Source organism: Acanthaster planci, linkage group LG02, assembly GCF_054643075.1.
Source record: "Acanthaster planci isolate LZ-2023a linkage group LG02, COTS_SCS, whole genome shotgun sequence".
Lineage (NCBI taxonomy): Eukaryota > Metazoa > Echinodermata > Asteroidea > Valvatida > Acanthasteridae > Acanthaster > Acanthaster planci.
The window spans coordinates 10,042,757-10,061,979 of NC_141778.1; the positions used below are offsets into that span (position 1 = coordinate 10,042,757).

Genomic DNA, 19,223 nt, shown 5'->3' on the forward strand with positions numbered 1-19,223 from the left:
TATCTTGTTGGTGAAGAGGGGTACCTCGGTCCCAGACAACTCTGGCAACACTGACCCCGGATGGAACCAACCTAGATATGCAGTCATACATTTTTATATCACACATATCTGATTGGTCATTACTTGACAATACTACCTCAAACCTTGGCTCATTATTACATAATTACGCTTCAGTTTCTGCTTGAAACCTGTTCCCCAACAGCCCTACACCAAGTGCCCTACAACTACGTAAAGAGCTAAGCAATGAATGTAAGTTGCTTAACGCATATTCACAGGCAAAGTACACTCTGCCTTATAGACGCCATTAAAAATCTGTACTCTTAAAAATAAAATCCATCCAATAACAGAAAATAAGTCAAACTGTCAAGAAATTGTATGGAACGTGGCATGCCTAAAAAGCCCCTTTCATAGCTGAATCCACCTGTAATCAAGCAAAACAGGCTTCATGGAAATTAAAAATGCATTTCAAAAAGAAAGAAACCTGTCGTGAGTGTGTAAAGTTGCAGTGTAACCCGACAGGGTTTGGTGAGGGGTGGGCGGCAACTGTACAAGACATAAGCCAACAAACTAGAAACATTTGCCCCCGATATTCAGTAGAGAAGATTTCAAAACAGACGCCGTTCTTCAGACACAATATGCTGGTATCATTAAGATCCAAGTATTGAAAAGCTCTCTGCAGTCAGAAAGGAAAAGAATAATTTCTCTAAAATGCAGCTACTAGAAGTATTTTTCATTTATTGACTTCCACATATAAACGCAAATGTGGCAGGTTCTGTGGGATTGACAAACTCAAATGAAACGCTTTTCAGACTAGAGCAACATGGAACACAAAGCGATTTAGAATAAGGTTCACCACAAGATTTTAAATAATTCACACTAGTGAGGTATCTACCCAAAGAAGGATATTATAAGGGCGAGCAATAACATGAACTATTTGACCAAAACCCTGGAACAATTCAAGTACACAAAGCGTGCAAAGTTGACAACTTGCTAGTAGAACAAATAGCGGTCATGATTTCCTGAAATATGTTAAGTTAATTAATAAAAAAACTCCTGTTCTGCAACAGACCTCAGAAATCATAGCAGCCCGATCACTGGAATCGAAACAGGAAATTCCAACGATTAACATGATTCAAGGTGACAAAAGTAGTAATTATATGACACAGTGCCCTGAAACATCCTATGTCATGCTTCGAATTCCAGGAAATAAAAAAAATACTAGTGAATGAAAAACCGTAACACTCATTTTAAATCACTTTAAATTTCGAAATCTTCCTATCAATCCGTATCTGGGATCCACAAAAACATCTAAACATTTCTTCAGATACATATTTGTAACCCACTTCGCTGCTGACCAAACTGCAAATCAAACTGATTCATGGGTTCAAGAGCCATATCCGATTGTTAAATATATATGTTGTAAAATATTAATATTAAAATTAAACGGTAACATTATAAATAACTCACAATCCGAAAATTTGGAAGTAGTACCTAAACTCTAGTACGATTTTGCAATGAATTCCTACAAAGGCAAACTAATGTGCTGCGCTGTGTCCCTACTTCGAGGCCACGAAAGACGTAAAAACACTCATTTTCATCTTGGAATAAATGTTACACTAAACGCATTAGTATTTTTGTCTTTTCTCACAATAGAATCAAAGAATAACTAGAGGTGGATTCTTACATCAGCCAATCTGCAAAAACGGCATATGCACTAGGAAAGTGAGTGGTATAGCAACTTGAGATGCAATTCAGGCTTTGCAGAAACATGCTGTCTCCCGAGAAAGAAGTGACAGCCCTCAATATTATCACCAGATGTACCTTTTTTCAGCAGATTGAACATGGTGTCTATGAAATGTAACTAAATCTATATGAACCAGATATACTTTTTTCAGCAGACTGAACATGGTGTCTATGAAATGTAACTAAATCTATATGAACCAGATGTACCTTTTTTCAGCAAATTGAACATGGTGTCTATGAAATGTAACTAAATCTATATGAACCAGATATACTTTTTTCAGCAGATTGAACATGGTGTCTATGAAATGTAACTAAATCTATATGAACCAGATGTACCTTTTTTCAGCAGATTGAACATGGTGTCTATGAAATGTAACTAAATCTATATGAACCAGATGTACCTTTTTCAGCAGATTGAACATGGTGCTTTATTCCATTACTAAATATTTAATAATAACCCACTTTGAAACGTGCAAACAAGATTTTTTTCTTTTTCGTTCCTTCTTTTAACAAATGCTCTTCAAACATTTCAGAAATCAAGCTTTTGTCTGCCGTAGAATGAATGACGCGAAGCCTTCAAAACGAAATTTTAGCGTTTTTCAAAGAAGTTTATTTTGCAGAATTTTGGACTTTATAAGGGATTAAAAGATGCCAATTCTTTCGTGTCCTAAGTATGATTTGCTTCATGGCTGTTACTGTGGTGTTGTAATGGACATATCCAAATCGGCAGTTGGCCCGGATGACTGTTGGGTATGCGCCGTAGTGGAACCATTTCAGCATCGGTTGGCTTGTCGGGGTGCATTATGGGTAGATGGTATTCCCTACCACAGCAGATGCGTTGCATGTATGGAGACAGGGCCGTGCGAACCTCTTCACGACAAACACAGAACAAGATGAACACGACCACGCCCTGCAACGGAAGCAACCGATTGCAACGCACCAATCTATAATTTGGTTATGCTGACTCAAGATATCACAGTGCACTGTTGAGTCCATCACAGTAATAGATGAACAGGCAAAGTTCCTCGTTGATTAAGACTGGTTGACTTATGATGGAGTTGAGTATAGCCTGAACATAAGATCTTTAAAACTGAAACTGCCACTCCCCCACTCCAATTTTCACCCTGACATCTTGTTAACCATACCGCAGAACAGGGTTGGTTAAAGAGAGGGCACAGTTTTGCAACTCCTAACATAATAACAATTTGTCACCCACCTGGAAGGAGTTGGCCAGACAGAAGATGAGCTGGAAGGCGAATGCCGCCTCGTTGATGACCAGGAACCCAAAACACCACGTCAAACCCAAGAGGACAGAGATACCCACAGCATTCTGGAGGCGTTTGGAGATCTGCTGGGAGCGTGATATCTCTTTGACCTTCAGGAGACTACGCATGACCAAGACGAAAGTGACGATGTTATGGATGAGGATGAGACCGATTGGGGTAAGGAGACCGATGTACAACACAAGATCAGGTCGCAGGAAACAGCTAAAAGAAAAAAGCAACAGGCATTCCAAATATTTATGATCACACTGTTACAGAAGTGATTATTCAGACGGACGTCGCCCTATTTTCATCTCGATGTTTCCTTGTGACGTAAGCAAATCCAAGATAACATGGATAAAGAGATGGCGCTGTAGCACAACCCTCTTATTTTATTAAAAGATTAACTTACTAATGGTCGTTGATATAGTGATGTGTCGCTGCTGCTAACGTGATTGTCAATACTATCAGCGGTGATCCTAAAAAAGAATGGAAGCCGCGGCAGAGTGAAGATTACTTTCACGTACATTGCGTCCTCACATAATTCAGAATAATACTCTCATCATGGGATAGGACAAGGAAATGTGTGGCGTTCATCAACGACTTACCCCAAGCAACGAGGCTCGCCTTTAGCATGTATCGACGAGTGTCTTCTGGAAAGACCTTCACTGTGCTGACGTACATGTTCCTAGCTTCAACAGCCATCCACATCATAGTGGTCAGGGTCAAGTAGTGGAGTAAAGCACCAACAAACACACAACCACCTCCAGATCCCTGAAAACGAAGAGCATCTGTTAGCAAACACTACAGTGCACTATTTTGATGGAATGTTAAGGATTCAGTGCATTAGTATGATTGGCGTTTAGGTTTCAACACAAATAGAAAAACGATAAAATCTGTTTCTTTAAAATTTCGAGTGAAACCTGACATAATCCCTTTGGACTACATGTGTTATAGTGGTGACGGACGCATACCTTCAGGCAGCAGATATGAAGACATTGTAGTAATTGCTCACCTTAGCATTGTCAACACCAGTCAAGAAAATGACATACAACATCAGCAAGGAGAAGCAGAAATGGATGAAAATCTGTCGGGATTTCCTTTTTCGCAGTTTCCTAAACACAAGAATAAAAACAATGACAAGTCACAGCTCCAGCGTCACTCAGCCAGTAGTAGACAACATTAGCCTAAGAAAAACATGTCAACATGATTTGCTTTGCTTTTCTCACCTGATAGTGAGGTAAATGACCATCGTTATAGTCAGAGCTATGATGGACAAAACACAGCCGACCTGACTGATGATATCAAGCGCTTTCTTAGGACTCCGATCTCCATCATCTGGTGCTTGGCCCTTCACGTCCTTTAAACAAACAAAATATGAAAATTCGCGAATGTAATGCCAATGCTTCAATTTAGTCATGATGCTCTCTGTCTAAATTTCTAAAATCGTATAAGAATTCTTTTGTTCATTTAAAGTGCGCACCACAAGGATGGCAAAGTTGGTGGCGTGGGTGCAGTTACACTTGACTCTGTCATTGGTCGCTTCAACAAGCTCGCATCCAGCCGTTGTCCAATCACCAATTCCGTCTTCAAGCTCAAAGTTCCACGACACGCAATGGACACTGCTTGATTCCTCCTGATTTTGGAAACCAAAAGATGTACAAATTGACAACACTGGAATGAAATTGTGTTCTCAATGTGACTGTTTATTGAATATAAGCAATGTGAGATGGATCTCCATGGAATGATGGAAATCGATGACGTGGAAATTGGACGGAACGGAAAGCTGCATGGGGAATTAAAAACGTGTCGGGAAAGGAAATTTTAAAAAACACGAATTGCAATCTGTAGAATAGTGGGAAATTACTTTGATATTTTCTGTATGTAAGTTAATAGCTGTCCATCCTTTTAGAAGAGTACAACTTTGCCCGTGTTTACTTTAGCAGGGTTCCCCTGTCTTGAAGCCCCACTCCCCATGTAGTGTACATAAACTATGAGGAGGAGTTCATTCAGCAGACCAACACCACAGAGACAGGTCACACAATAGCCCTGCTCCTCAATACACACTCATCCTTGCAAGTGTCTGATCCTCTTTTGGTAAGTTCATCACTTCTCATCACTTTTTTTATGTATGTTATTTAAGGTAAATTATCAACACTTTTAATCATGGTTATAATGTGGAGTTTAATTCCTTTTATTATTTAGTCCTTTATAACTAAGTTAGTTTCCCCAGGTTAATGACTTTTCTTACCACAATTTTCGTACACGCAGCGTCAGGATCTTATAACTTTAACCTGTTAACTTTTGGCAGCTGTTAAGTTTTTTACAGTGTACATGTATTGCTTTGACTTAATTTTACTCTTTAAGGCCATTTAATTCGGATTTTTGGGTCTGTGTTTGACATAACTGCAGTGGTTAGTTTTTATAACGAAAGTCGCTTACTAAACCGTTTTTCGCCGTTACAAATGCACTAAATGTCTCTAAGGCCTCCGCTTTGATTACTAATTAATACTGGTAAGTTATTTCACTAATCACCTTAAATGCAATGACGAGAGGCTCAGTGAGATTTATAAGTTCGACATTTTCTACAGTCAGTGAGACGACGGATCCAGCGACCTTACGAGTCGAGTTATTCTCTCCTCGGTACTTTCTGATTGAAGCAGACTGGAACAAGGTGTCATCTGCGTAGATCAGGAAACTTGCTTGGAGCTGGGCAGAGGTTTTGTTGGCTGCATTTGAAAGAATTGACCCCAGAAAATAAATGAGCCTTCCCCTTACATATGTAATATGCGCCGTAAGGTATTTAATTAATGCTTGTGATATCAAAAACTCTAATTACAGTATTAAAGATCTCGATCAAACATATATTAAGGGTCACAGAGTGGAATTATTGCAGCCTTTAACACTAGCAAGGACCAGGAACTCAACTGTGACAATTCTACTTCTCTCGACTATGTATTTCTTGTACACGGTAAGAAAAAAACCAACCAGCTGTGAAGGAAGACCAGAGTGTACACCGTTATTTGCATTTAACCTAGGCCATAAATAAAGCTGGGTGATTTTCATACTTTACCATTTGGTGATTGTAACAAGCCAATGATGTTGCTAGGTAATTGAGCTGAAGCTAAGACATCAAGGTCCTTTGGTATCACGGTGGAATGTAATGTCTTGACATCGCTACCAGCAAGAAGTCCCTGTCTGGGATCCAGTGTAGTGGACTGTTTCACAGACACGAAACTAAGTCCTTCAGTTGCCAGCGTGGGATCCAGACTGATTGCCTCGACGTGGATGGAGTCCTGTCGTATACTGACCTGCCCTTCCTGCTGAAGAGTCAAAGAGATTTGGGCTTCTACGGACTGGACGATGGCCGAGGAGCTTTCGGCATCAATTTTGGTGGGTTGCGACTCGGTATCGGTAGTTCTCCCCACAGTCAGGATGACATTGCTGACAGTTTCAAGCACAAGCTCGGCCACCTGATACAAAAATCAGGATTTCCAAAAAGTCACAGTTTACATCATCCTACAAAATTGAAAGGCCGAAGTTCTCTCTATTGAATAGATACCATGTACCTTTATATTTCCTGATCCTGCTTCGGCGATATTCTCCAAAATCCTGGAGACTGATTCAAAATCTTGTGCATCCTCAGTCGACTTTGAAGTCTGACTGGCCAGAAACCCAGCTACTTCAACTGCGTTAGCCTTGCTAACCTCCACCTGTCAGGAAGACACTACAGTTCATAAATAGAAATAAGAACTCCATGAGTTAAAATTGTGAAATTTGTTGCAACTGGGATAAAATTAAGAAATCTGAATATAAAAGTTACCTCAACAACGTTTTCAAGAGAGACTTCTTTCTCTAGTTCACCACAGCTTTGATTTGCGTACTCCTCCCAACGAAAGTACAAGGGGGCTTTTTCCATCAAACAGTTCCTTACAGCAACAGGCTGGCCAGCTTTACAGGAGATTTATAGAAAAAGTCAACATTCTACGGGTAAATGAATGACTAAAACTGATTGACCGATTTTCAAACTAACTGTACAAGTACAATTTGAAGACAAACAGTGCTGGCAATGATCGTTATAAAAGTGGCAACAGTGTCTAAACTCGTGGTGTCGACATTCAAAGAAAGACTGAATCTGAACACATTAAAACTGCTTTGAATTCCCCTTCCTGGAATGTTCAGTTTCATATATTCATATATACACTTGCCAAAAACACCATCATTAAGAAGAAAAAGCAAGGGGTGGACAGAGTAACGAAAAAGGTGTGGAGAAAAGTACCAAGATCTAGTTGAACAAGAACATCTGTACTGTGGAGAGGTAAGCAAAATTACGGATTTTAATCAAACCATTTGCCGTCGTCAGTGCGCATCGCTTCACAGACTTGGTCACTGATCCGGCTACTGCCGCCGGCCATCGCAATCCATCACTGGTGTTGTGGGCTGGACACTGACCTGCAACCGTTGAAACATATTAAAACTATTAATAATGTATACGCATTGTTATCCTCTGACAACCACAAAAGAACCAAACAGCCAAACAAGCCAGCTTAAACAAGTTGAAGGACGCTAAGCATTTTTTAAAACTTGCATAATATATGGTCTCACCTTCCACGACCACAAAGAAAAAACACTCCAGGGGCAAATCATCTTCTGCAAACCACTGCTGATAGCTGACACGGTAGGTTCCTATCGGTAATGTCATCCCAGGGCTGTAGTTTGAGGCGAAGTTGGTTTCTCCCTTCCATCCGGTCACAACCGGTTCTGACCAGCTTACGCTGGTTGTTGTTGAACCGGGACTTGCAGACTTGGTGATATTAGCAGGGCAGACCAGATCCACAACTGGGGAAAACCGAACGTTGATTGACCGAAGACCGAACTATCAACACCTATCCATCACACAGGTTTTTCAATTTCATCCTTGTACTCTATAGAACATTCCACAAAGACTAAGAATTGCACAGATAAACAAATACACAAACCTGTAACTGTAACAGTGAATGCGCAAACATTCCTGTTCTCAGACATATCCCTGGCGGTGTATCTCACCGTGGTGTCTCCTACAGCAAAGGACCCGTTACCGGCTCGGTTGCATTCACTAAAAGTGGTTGGTGAGCAGTTGAATGTCACACTGACATCTTGACCGGAGTTGTCAGTAAGGATTGGAGGAATCCATGAGTGGGTCACCAGCTGGGAGGATGAAGTGACAGGAATGATGACGTCATCTGGACAGCCAGATACCTTCGGAGGTTCGTCATCTAAGAAAGTTGACACGCATTCAGTATAATAATATTGTTAGGCACTGTGTCAAAATATGATTGGAGGGATTTCTGTTAAATGTAGGATGGAATAGTGAATTGTTCAGTTCTTTAAACAGAAGCACTTATGCCTGGCCTGCAATGTGTGAAAAAAAACTGTCCATACCTTTTTTGTTCCATTCAAACAAGACTCCTCTAATAGCTTTTTGGGGGTAAAAACAACCTCAAACCTTAACTGTTAACACATAAAAGGACAACAGCATGTTCCTTAATAATTGAACTTTACGATTAACGACAGTATGGCTTTCGACTTAAATCAGCAATAGTCTTTTACATAGTCTCAATAAGTGTTTGGGGTAGTTTGCTGACACCTGATGAGCGACGCAAAGGTTTAGGAGAGTCCTTTGAGACTGTGGTCAAAGCTGATTTCGCCTAACTTTCTTTGACCATGGGAGATTCTTATGTCTGATGCTTCTCCAATAGGGAAGATTGTGTGCCCTTTTCCGGAGTAGGCTCTGCGGGAAGGGTTACGCCTGGAAGAAATGGGTGTGTATCACGATGATTTGGAAACAGATCTGATCTCCTCATTTGTCTACGTGCATACGACATATTACGACATATGACTTTGGTGCTGTTCGCTCAGCAACCGTTGCTGTCCACCAAGTCTCCTTCTGGCGAAAGTCTTTCACCAAAACCTCCTCCCCTTTGTAAAACTCATAAAGCTGTGCTTGCTTGTTATGCTGTAACTTTTGACTGCTTTGCATATTGGTTACTCTCCTCTCGGTGTCTGGGCGTAGCAAGAACAAGCGAGTACGCAGTTCACGTCCCAGGAACAAACTTGCAGGGGTGGGACCTGTCGTGCGTTTGGTGGTGCAGTAGGTCAATACGTCGTGGCCATTTGTTTTGTGTGAAGTCAACGTGAATTCTGTGCCATGAAGAACTGGGCCACACCCAGGGCATTAAAAGGTACAACCGGTGGAAGGTGCCTTGACCGTTGAGAGTTGGCACGTACAGAACCAAACAGTCTGTTCAATGTGTCGATCAATATTTTGCCACCAGATATAGCTTCTTGCTATCTCTTTCATTCTGACCATACCTGGGTGAGCAATGCGCAGTTTGTCCAAGATGTCCTTCTGATACTTGTGCGGTATCACAACTCTCATACCCCACAGCAGACAGTCTTATTCCGTGGACAACTCATGTCGACGACTGAAGAAAGACTTAAGTCGTTCATCCTCCACTTTAGCCGGCCAACCCCTCCTGGTATACTCCAACACGCGTGCCAGGACTGGGTCTGTCCTGGTATAATGCGAAATCGTCTTCATCATCTTCCATAGCTGGTATTGGAAAACGTGAAAGCGCAGCGGTGAACTCATCCTGTGAGGTCTGGATAAATTTCAGGTCGTAGTCGAATGCTGACAGCACTACAGCCCATCATTGCAGGCGTTGTGAGTTGGAATCGCAGTCTTGGGACCAAGAATGCACTCCAATGGCTTGTGATCTGTTCGTATGGTGAATTTCCGCCCGTATAGGTATGTACGGAGACGTTACAGACCAAACATGATTGCTAAGGCCTCCTTGTCCAATTGCGACGAGCATAACCCTTCTCATGTTCGTTGGGAAAACGCGATGCACAGGCCACTGGATAACGTGAACAATCTGCATGACTGCATGGGTCGTAGCGTGCGAGGAGCTTATCTGAAGTGACAGCTTCCTTCACTGCATCAAATGCAAGGGAGCACCTGTCAGACGACTGCCAGGGCCGACCTCCCAGCTTTTCATTCAGTGGGTGGATCATGGTCGATAGATTGGGGAGACATTGTGCCTGAAAGTTCACCATACCCAACCATGAGCTAAGCTCCGTCACATTCTGCGGAGTTGGAGCCTGGCGTATGGCGTCTGCCTTGTCATCAGTTGGTCGAATCACTTTGGCAGAGATACAACGTCCCATGTAGATGACACTCTCCTGCATGAAGTGGCACGTTTTTACACGTAAGCCAAACTTCCTTAATCTTTGGAAGACATTTCTTGCATTCCGGAGATATTCCTCGTGGTTCTTGCCGGTTACCAGCACTAGGACTTGCTCAATGAATGGTTACCAGATTGCAGGACTTGTGGAGATACCGAATGGCAAGCGTATGTAACGATACTGTCCCTTGTAAGTGTTGATGGACTCCTGGGATTTCTCGTCCAGTAGCATCTGCTGGTATGCACATTTCAAGTTAATTTTGGAGAATTTCTCACCTCCAGTCAGATTGCTGAATACTTCTTCTGATGGAGGTATGGGGTATTGGTCAGCGTGGATTGACTGGCCGAGCCTTCTGGAAAACTGGGATCCCGTCGTCCTTGACAGAGTTGCCTTCATTCCGCGTACATTGCCAAATGCCGACTGGAAACTGTCTGCATACTCTCGTTTCAGCTCGGCAATCGGGTGAGACTTGACTCGATACTGACCCTGAGAGAGCAGATTGACCCAGTCCAGCTTTAAGATTGTTAACCAGTCTCTGCCCAGCAAGGGAGGTGCATGTTTGTTCCTGTCAATGGTAATCAAAGGCAGTTCTGCCTGCTGTTCGCTGTACTGGACCTTGACTTGCAATAGAGGGATCCCAAAACGACGCTTTCAGTGTCGATCTGCGCACTTCTGCATTTGAAAACGAGGCCGTATGTGTCAGCTTCAATTCTTAATACGATCAGACGATTGAAAGTAAGGAGTTGAGACACAAAATACACAAAGGTATGTTAAATTCAGATTTTTTAGGCTGCAAATTTTTGTTGAAGAGTTCTTGAGAATGACTCAACACATGAAATCAGAAGAAAAAACAATGGCAATTTACCGCGAACTAACGTACCTGCGATGGCCGTGTATCTTGTGCAATGGGCGTGGTTTAAACTGAAGTGGTATCACACTTACGAACCGGATACTGCATGTACTGTGTCGACTCCGCGGGCGCACGACGAAGTTCAACACAGAGAGCCTCGGTTTCGATGCGGATATGCGCAGGCATCGCTAATATGAAATCCATCTATTGTCCCACAATTCTCAACGGGGGTCCAGAGTAAGCGTGCAGGACACGATTACCGGTTGCAGTGGAATGTGCCCCCAAATCTGTGATAGTCCTCCTGGCTCCTGCAGCAACACCGGTGTCCAGTTCCATTTGTATTGGATTTGTAATGTTTGCTATCCAAACAGGGACCTTGATGGTTGAGCTACGTTTGTGCGCGTGCATCTCAGCTCGCGTGTCCTCAGACTTGGTTCAGGGCTGCTTGTCCGCATGTGAGGAAACCGAGAAAACTGAGTCCACAAAGTCACCATTGTCATGCGAAACACCACTGGCAAGCGTGTTTTGATCATGATCGGTATCTTTTACGTAACAAACACGCCCTTTTTGTTTAGTGCCTGGTTGGGAGACGTGTTTCACAGTTGGCGTAGTTGCAGAGTCTGATCTGGCCCTGGACCTGCATTATGTCTGCAAATGTCCCACCTTCTTGTATTTGTAGCATGTTGCCCCTTGTATCTGAACTTATCGCAATTTTGATTGCTCAATCCACAACGGTCACAGGGTTTTCTACTACTCTGCGAAAGTCTTTGCTTCTGTCTTTTAGGTTCCCCCTTGTGGCGTGAGAAAAACACTCAGTTCAATGGTTTACTTTCTGTGGTGCGTATGTGGCGTACACTCTTTGCAGCCGCCTCCTCTGCCAGAGTGTCTGCTGGAAACTGTAGTTGCGTGTCGACAGTTTCTTTTGAATGCTCTCCAACTGCAGACCACAGTTAAATCTATCGCGTAAACTGTCCTGAAGTTGGTTCCCTGGAAAATCACAGTACACCACCAACTTCTTCAAATGGGCAGCATAGTCACAAATGGACTGGCCTGGCAAGTGCTTGGCATTATGAAATCTGAATCGTTCTCCAACTGCCAGTCTTTTTGGGCTTGCACTGTCCCTTCAACAGACTGCAAAATTCTGCAAAAGTCTTCTCTTTCGGCTGTTGTAGAAAGGCAAGGTCTTTCAGTGTCTTATACACTGTGCTCCCGATGCTTTATATCTACGGCAATGAAATACTGTTCAATCTTTGTCAAAATATGTGTCTATATTGCCGTCCTTACGGTTGAACCCCTCAAACACTATCATCTGAAAATTCTCCATTATTTATCATGACAGTAAACACCTGATCTCACGTACGTGCGTGAAACATAAATGGCGGCGTACAGTTGCCTGGAACGTGAGTTCCTACGTGCCGTGTGGAAGTACCACTCACCAGCAATCCTTATGAGGCCTTCTTTATCACCGAATGTCGAACTAAGTCCTTAAATCCTCGTTGCAAATGTTGCGTTTGTATGTTGGGAGATTTGGGGAGCAATAAATGAGGACATGGAGAAGTTCTGGCTAAACGTTTCTGAGGCATATATTACACACATCACAAACGGCACAGGCCCCGAGGCCTTACATCATTATCCCGAAATACACATTAGACTGGCTGTCCATACATTAAACTGGCTGCATACACTACACTCTGAACATTCTTACCTTTAACAGTTACAGAGAACTGACACTGAGACTCCGTTTCTAGAATCCTGTTTGTAACCAGTGTGGTCCCAATGTCAAAGCGTTGTCCCTGATCGTGATCGCTAATGACGGTGACACTTTGGTCGACGCCACTGAAGCTAAGAACGGGTGGGCTCCAAAACACATATGCGAAGTTGTTAAGATTTGCAGATACGGTGATATTCTCTGGGCAAATAATGTTCACCCCTAAGATTTGGAAGCAAAATACCCGTTTTATCATTAGCAGTGACAAGACAATCATTAAGTGGAAACCATGTGGAGGTAGACATGGAAAACAAACATACAAACAAAATAAAAACGACAACAAAGTAAATAAATGCATCAAAGACTGGCATGCCTTTGTACATTGAAGTTGTAGGGATTCATCTGGAGTACACTTGGGCATCAAAAAGTTTTGATCATTAATTTTATGAAGTTGCTTTATATCAGCAACTTGAACACGTATAGCATGTGTTCTGGGAAATTTTCAGCAGTACATAAAGTTGATAAACAAATGTGTGTGCGGAAACTCTAGGTAAACAGGCAGGGCCGTTGAAGCAAGCCAGCAAGAGCTAGCTAGCCAACCAGCGGACCAATAGCCGACTGCTTGACTCCAAACCACCCTAAAAATGCTCGTTTTGGGAGGGAACATTTCATTGCCACTTGAGGTTGATCAGTTTTTACAGGAACTTCAGTTTGTGATTAGAAATGAATTTGAAAACAAAAGGTAAAATACTCACCAGTCACAGTTACAAAGAAATCGCATGATCTCGTGTTTCCTCCTTGGCTTAACGTTGTGTGTTTTACCTTGGTGATGTTCCCAACAGGGAACAAGTCACCAGGCTGATGGCTGGCGTATTGCAATACTAAATGTGAAGCTGATCTGTTCAACGCAGGCCACGAAACCGAGATAAATCTGCTTTTGGCGTCAGCTAAACAACTGATGTTACTTGAGCAACCTGTTATCTGGAAAATTGATGCTGAAAAAATGCACAAATGAACCTTGTTTACTGCGATTATCTGAACCAATTCACCCAAAAGATGCGTCCAAGGTCTCGGTGCAATTCCCAATGATAAAGACCTGTGAAGTCCACGGAATGGCACACTGTGGCATTATGGTGGTTTTTTTAGCCCACAAAGTTAAATGTTCGAAAATGATCAAATGACGAGAACTTAGGTCGTGTCCGACACGGGCTTTCAGAGCTCAAGGTAGGTGTATTGTCGCTGCGTCTCCGCGTATTTCCAATGGAGTTAAGACCTAGACTCTAGACAAAAGATTCAAATGCAGCCTTGGGCAAAAAATGTTTCTAGTCATCGCAAATGCCACCGTAGGCCTGTGCGTAGATAAAAAAAGTTTTTGTATTTGATATCCACAAGCTGCCAAACTTGCTTGATCGGCTAGACTCCTGCTACTGCGTAATTTTAACGTGTTTTGGGGGTACGGTTGAGAAATACGTACAGTAAATTAGAGGAGTCCTTCTAGGCACCCATACATTTCGTTGGGCACTCTTTTTCAGATGACGTCGTTTCTGTTTTACACATTTGCATCTAGGAACCATACAAAGGAGTTGGTCTTAACGGTAGTTTACACAGTGAAGGTCTAGTAATTATATTGCATAATGAACGAACAACATCCGTGGGGTCAGGGTGGGAAACAGGCATGACAGGTTTTCATTCCCTTTAAAAAGAGCAGCAGTTTTCAACAGCTAGGAATAATCAGTGAATTTACCTTGGAGTAATGCGCCTCCTCGACAATGTATAGCATTGCGGATTCATGAATTCATCAGCCCCTGACAAGGAACCGGACACTGTTTTTTGGTCTTAAAACTTGAAGCTGTGAGCAGTACTGACAAGCTGTTTGCCCTTACAGGATTTGGTTACGTGTACTCACCTCTACATCCAATAAGTTCAATTCGCATTGAGGGCCAGACATGGTAAGCCGTTGGTCTGATGCGGATATACCGTGCGTAGATCGGTTTCTTAAACAAGCTTTTCACTGGTGTAGTGAGATCAGTATTGCCTTGGAATGTCTGCCAAAAAAAAAAAAAAGGATTGCAGACGATACATGTAGTGCATTCATATCATGGAAACGCAGGTGGTATTCTGTTTAGTGTTCCTGTATTTCCGTGACAAATGAAGAAAGCTAATTAAAACAATGAAACTGAAAGCATGTTCACCATCTGAGCAGTTGCCGAATTACATGCTAAAATGGAAGAAAAAATGGAGTCGACTGGGAAAATTGAAAAAAAGAGAAAAACTAAAAAAAAAAACCTTACTCTTTTTCATGGCGACATGGAGCAGGAACCGGGGTGGATATTATGGGGAAAATATTACAAATTCGTTCTCGTGAACCTGACCCCTTTTCTACATTTGTCCCTTTGTGACTCCTTAAAAGTGTTGAGAAAGTGTTGGCGTTTTGTCTCTTGTTTTTTTACCTGAGCTGTAGTTGAAGATGGTTCGCTCACATAAGTCCAGTCAGTCTGACTGTCAGAATACTGGACCTGATACTCGGTCACCCAGTCATCCCAATCAGGGGTATTAAGGGGGTCAGGGCTGCCTTGTATGATCACTCCTTCAATCTGCACCTGGTGCAGTAGGTCAACTTGAAGCCAGGGCCTTTCTTTGTCGCTATCCGATGGGCACCACCCACCAACGGTCTCGTTGTCTGCTGCTACGTGGTTTAGTCGAGCGTTGTAAGGTTGGCAATTATCAGTTGTTCGAATATTGAGTGTACTTGAAGCAGTAATCATTGAGTCAGAAATGCTGCCATCTTCCATTCCAAGAGGGTCATCACATATCCCAACGCACACTACAATGATATGAAAGAAAATAAATTGTTAGGATTATGCTTACTGAGGATTTCAAACTGGAACTAAGTCCCAAATCGCTTAAGATTCCGCTAAAAGCGATACAGATGCCATCAATATTTATATCTTCTAATGAAACAAATGTTTCTCAAAAGAATTCAGTCCCAGAGGCTGAAAAACTTGTGAAATAACTAGAGATTTTTGTGTTACTTTGTTGAGGCTACACTTTGGTGCTTATTACACACTTTTGAAGCCAGGGAAAGGAACTAGACCCCCCAAATTGTATTTTCCTCATATTTCAAAACAGATGTTTTGCTCCTTTTTAGGGGTGGGGTGGGAGGGTACCGGTATGGCCCCCCCTTGCCCCTCTACATGGATCGTTTATAGATATCACAACAGTGGCAACTGAGCAATTACAGAGGGGAGACATTCCAAATCCAGTCATTATTCTGATGTAGGTTACAGTTTGATGGCTTTCTGATTCAAATTTATTCAATTTCAAATGGAATTGTAACAACTTCATCATAGCTGTGTGCTTACAACTGAGCTGATTCAGAAAGAATTGCAATACTTTCAAAGGATCAAATGTCCGTTTCGGTGACAACTACATGATTTGCTTGTGTTTTCAAGAAAAGGGGTTCTAAGGTTCAGTTTATATAAAAAAGTATAAAAACGTTTAACTACTGAACTCAGAATAGAGCCTGCTGTTTCCCTTGTTAGCCTCGGCTATTTACAGCAGTGTGACATTTACCGAGTGTATGGAGGCAAAACCAAATCCATGTTTGTTTAGCCACGAGTCAAAATATCGTTTCACTTTCACTTCTGTGTAAGGCACCCTGCTTTGTGAATTCGACCTTTTGTGAGAAAGGCAAGCTTAAATTTGTAAAATTTGTGACAAAAGTAAAAAGAGGCCAAGTACATTATTTGTGCCAAGGAATGAATTGTGCTGAAATATCCTACAAGCAGAAGAGCAGATGTTTTCAAAATGAGTACAGGATCTAAAATCCATCAAAATTATAGCATTTTTCAAGACGACGAAACAGCAAAAAAGGCTTTCCCACGACAGATCCGGGTTTGCATTTTCTATCCTGGAGCAACATCCTCCTGCACTTGGCAATCGGTACTAATTAAAATTGTGTTTAAGAGACCTGGATGGCAGTACGTATATGTTTTAGAGGAAAAGATTAATCATGACGTAAAGCTCATTTTACTTCTCCTTTTTTATAGGTTTGTTTAACGTCGTAAGGTGATGTAGCAAGCGCGAAGATTCATTTTGTAATAAAATAAATCTACTAAAGTGGTTAAACGTCTAGAGTATGGTGGCCCAGGGGGGGGGCAACACAAATTGTCAATATTGACGCCGTTATTTATGACCAAATTCATGCACGGCGCACTCTTCAGTCACAAATATTGACGCCAATATTTGCGACCAAATTCACGACCTGTTTTATCTCCGGTCGCAAATATTGCCAGCAAGCCAGGTAGAGAGAGAGAAGTTGCACAGCCACAGACACAGCTATTGCTTTTAAACATTGTGCCCCTACGTTGTGCCAAAACTGCCTAGCCGAATAACGACTTGAAATCAAGCCGAAAAAGTAGATAATTGCGCGTGCGCGTGAACTCTTCCTTTCCGCCTTGCTTGCTAGTCGTGACTATTGACGGCAATATTCACGACCAAAGAGTAGGTCGTAAATTTGGTCTCAAATATTGACGTCAATACTGATTATTCAAACAGCCCTATTCAAAGTACTTAAATCGGGCTTTCATTACAGCTTCCACTTTCTAAACACACGTGTTATACAAGAATTGAAGGTTTGCATGGTGAAGATAGCAATAGAACGTTGTTTGCAGTGACACCATGTAATCACCCTCCTTTTGTGAGCAGGTGTGGTTCTGATAAGAGGGTGGGGCTCGACGTTTCGAGCAGCTTGCTGTGTGCGTCTTCCGATGCAAATACCATACGGCAATCACTGTTTTTCAATCCATAATTTTGTCACTTTCTAAAATCTCTGCCAGCGGGAATGACCTGAGCGATTTCTCCAGGCATTAGACTAAAATACCAGATTCACCACAGCCTCATACATGTGTTTTGAACAAACGGTTTTAATAACGGGGAAGCTTTACGAAGTTGTGGCCTTGTACACCACACGCAGCCTTTGCCAGTTGGCTGCACACTCTATGTTTAGGTCGTAGAGACACACCCGAGGTATGCCACTATTTTCACATCTTCCAGCATTTAATAATAGTATAATATGATATATCACAACACGTCTGAGTTCCGGTAACACATCAGTTTGAACTACTGTGAATAATGATGTTACAATATACAAAAGTGGCTTTCAACATTTGCTTTGACACATATTGAACCTCCTCACAATGAGCAGAACTGAGGATGCATGAGAAGGCCAGACCCACCCAGGTCTTATTATAATCATTTCATGAGTGTTGAAGGTATGGGCGGAGATTTCTTGTTACCTGTGGGGGATGATTCTGTCAGCTCCACGCGCCCTCCATCCCAGGTGAGATAATGACGCTGGAAAGTGTGCATTCAAAGGTGCATATCGTCAGTTATTTGAAAAGTGGTGGATGACTGTGTTGGTCACTCCCATCAAAAAGTATAGTACCTCCATTCCCTGGGATTTCTGCTTATGGTGAGAGTCATATCAGGTCTTTATGTGCGAAAATCTAGGTACAGCGTTCAACCTTAATTATTCCAGTTGGTGGTATCTAATCTAAACCTTCCCAGTCCTTTGTAAAACGGGTCCGAATCTTCCAGAATCTTCCGGACCAACATAGATTGAACGTCATCCCCATTTTTCGTCAAGCATGCACAAAGTATAAATGCACTTACCCCTCTCTGCAAGCCCGAATTCGCATAAGACGACAACTAAAGCAAATACAGACGTCGCATAGAACGAACTGTGTGATCTCTCCTTGCACATGAAATTCATGACTGGGAACGGCTAACGCATTCTTCGGTATTTCTGGTTCTATTGTCTCTTGGAGAGAAACACGTGCAGGGCTGAACCCTGAAAAGTGTTAACTGTGAACAAAATTGATATTCAGCGCCAACTGCTTCCTTGTTTGTTACCGGGACTCATTGTATCTTTCTTAATTTGCACCAATTAGCTCAGGTCAAAGGTGAACAAACCGGAATATCATGATATTAAAACCGACAGTGAAAGCATTTAGGCCTACCAATAAACAAAACCAAAGTCATTGTTTTCTTGTTTGCCTTGGCGGTGAGCGTAGTTCACATGTTTCTGTAAGAAGGGGATTAAATCAGATTGGTCAGCTTGTCAACACAGACTTGTACTCAAGAAATAAAGACCTCAAACTTCGGCTTATTACTACTTTAAATTTCAGTTTGTGCATGAAGTCAGTTTAATTCCCAACAATCATGAGCCATTAGGCCCAACGAAAGAAGCTACTGAGTAAAAAAATAAGCAATAATTTAAGTTGCTTGTTGCACAATAAACACAATAAATACCTTTACGTCCATGGAATGTAGAACAACCCCCCCCACAAAAGTTGAAGTGTAAACTGACAGGTTGTTTGATGTGCCTGCGGAGACCGAGAAGATATACACCAACAAACTATCAGAGGTTCGGGGC

At 42.1% G+C, this 19,223-nt stretch overlaps 1 protein-coding gene across 1 annotated transcript; it reads right to left on the reverse strand.

Moving 5' to 3' along the window:
* Positions 1 to 718: 718 nt before the first annotated feature.
* LOC110990923 (uncharacterized) lies at positions 719 to 18,631 on the reverse strand. The gene is made up of 19 exons (XM_087132498.1): positions 18,461 to 18,631; positions 15,238 to 15,611; positions 14,694 to 14,832; positions 13,543 to 13,782; positions 12,785 to 13,009; positions 7,985 to 8,260; positions 7,611 to 7,844; positions 7,353 to 7,457; positions 6,829 to 6,956; positions 6,575 to 6,718; positions 6,079 to 6,478; positions 5,541 to 5,734; positions 4,489 to 4,641; positions 4,235 to 4,365; positions 4,021 to 4,120; positions 3,614 to 3,779; positions 3,418 to 3,484; positions 2,960 to 3,230; positions 719 to 2,653 (listed from the first exon to the last, which is right to left on the reverse strand). Exons 1-19 carry the CDS (start codon positions 18,558 to 18,560, stop codon positions 2,411 to 2,413), a joined length of 3,690 nt encoding a protein of 1,229 aa, XP_086988624.1. The 5' UTR covers positions 18,561 to 18,631; the 3' UTR covers positions 719 to 2,410.
* Between the last annotated feature and the right edge of the window lie 592 nt (positions 18,632 to 19,223).

Bases quoted from the DNA above. Each gene is read 5' to 3' on its own strand.
- LOC110990923 (XM_087132498.1), bottom strand. From the start codon at position 18,560: ATGAATTTCATGTGCAAGGAGAGATCACACAGTTCGTTCTATGCGACG. The intron at 3,485-3,613 runs GTAAGTCGTTGA...ATTCTTTTTTAG, and splicing joins GGCGAGCCTCGTTGCTTGGG to GATCACCGCTGATAGTATTG. The intron at 3,231-3,417 runs GTAAGTTAATCT...TTTTTCTTTTAG, and splicing joins CACTATATCAACGACCATTA to CTGTTTCCTGCGACCTGATC.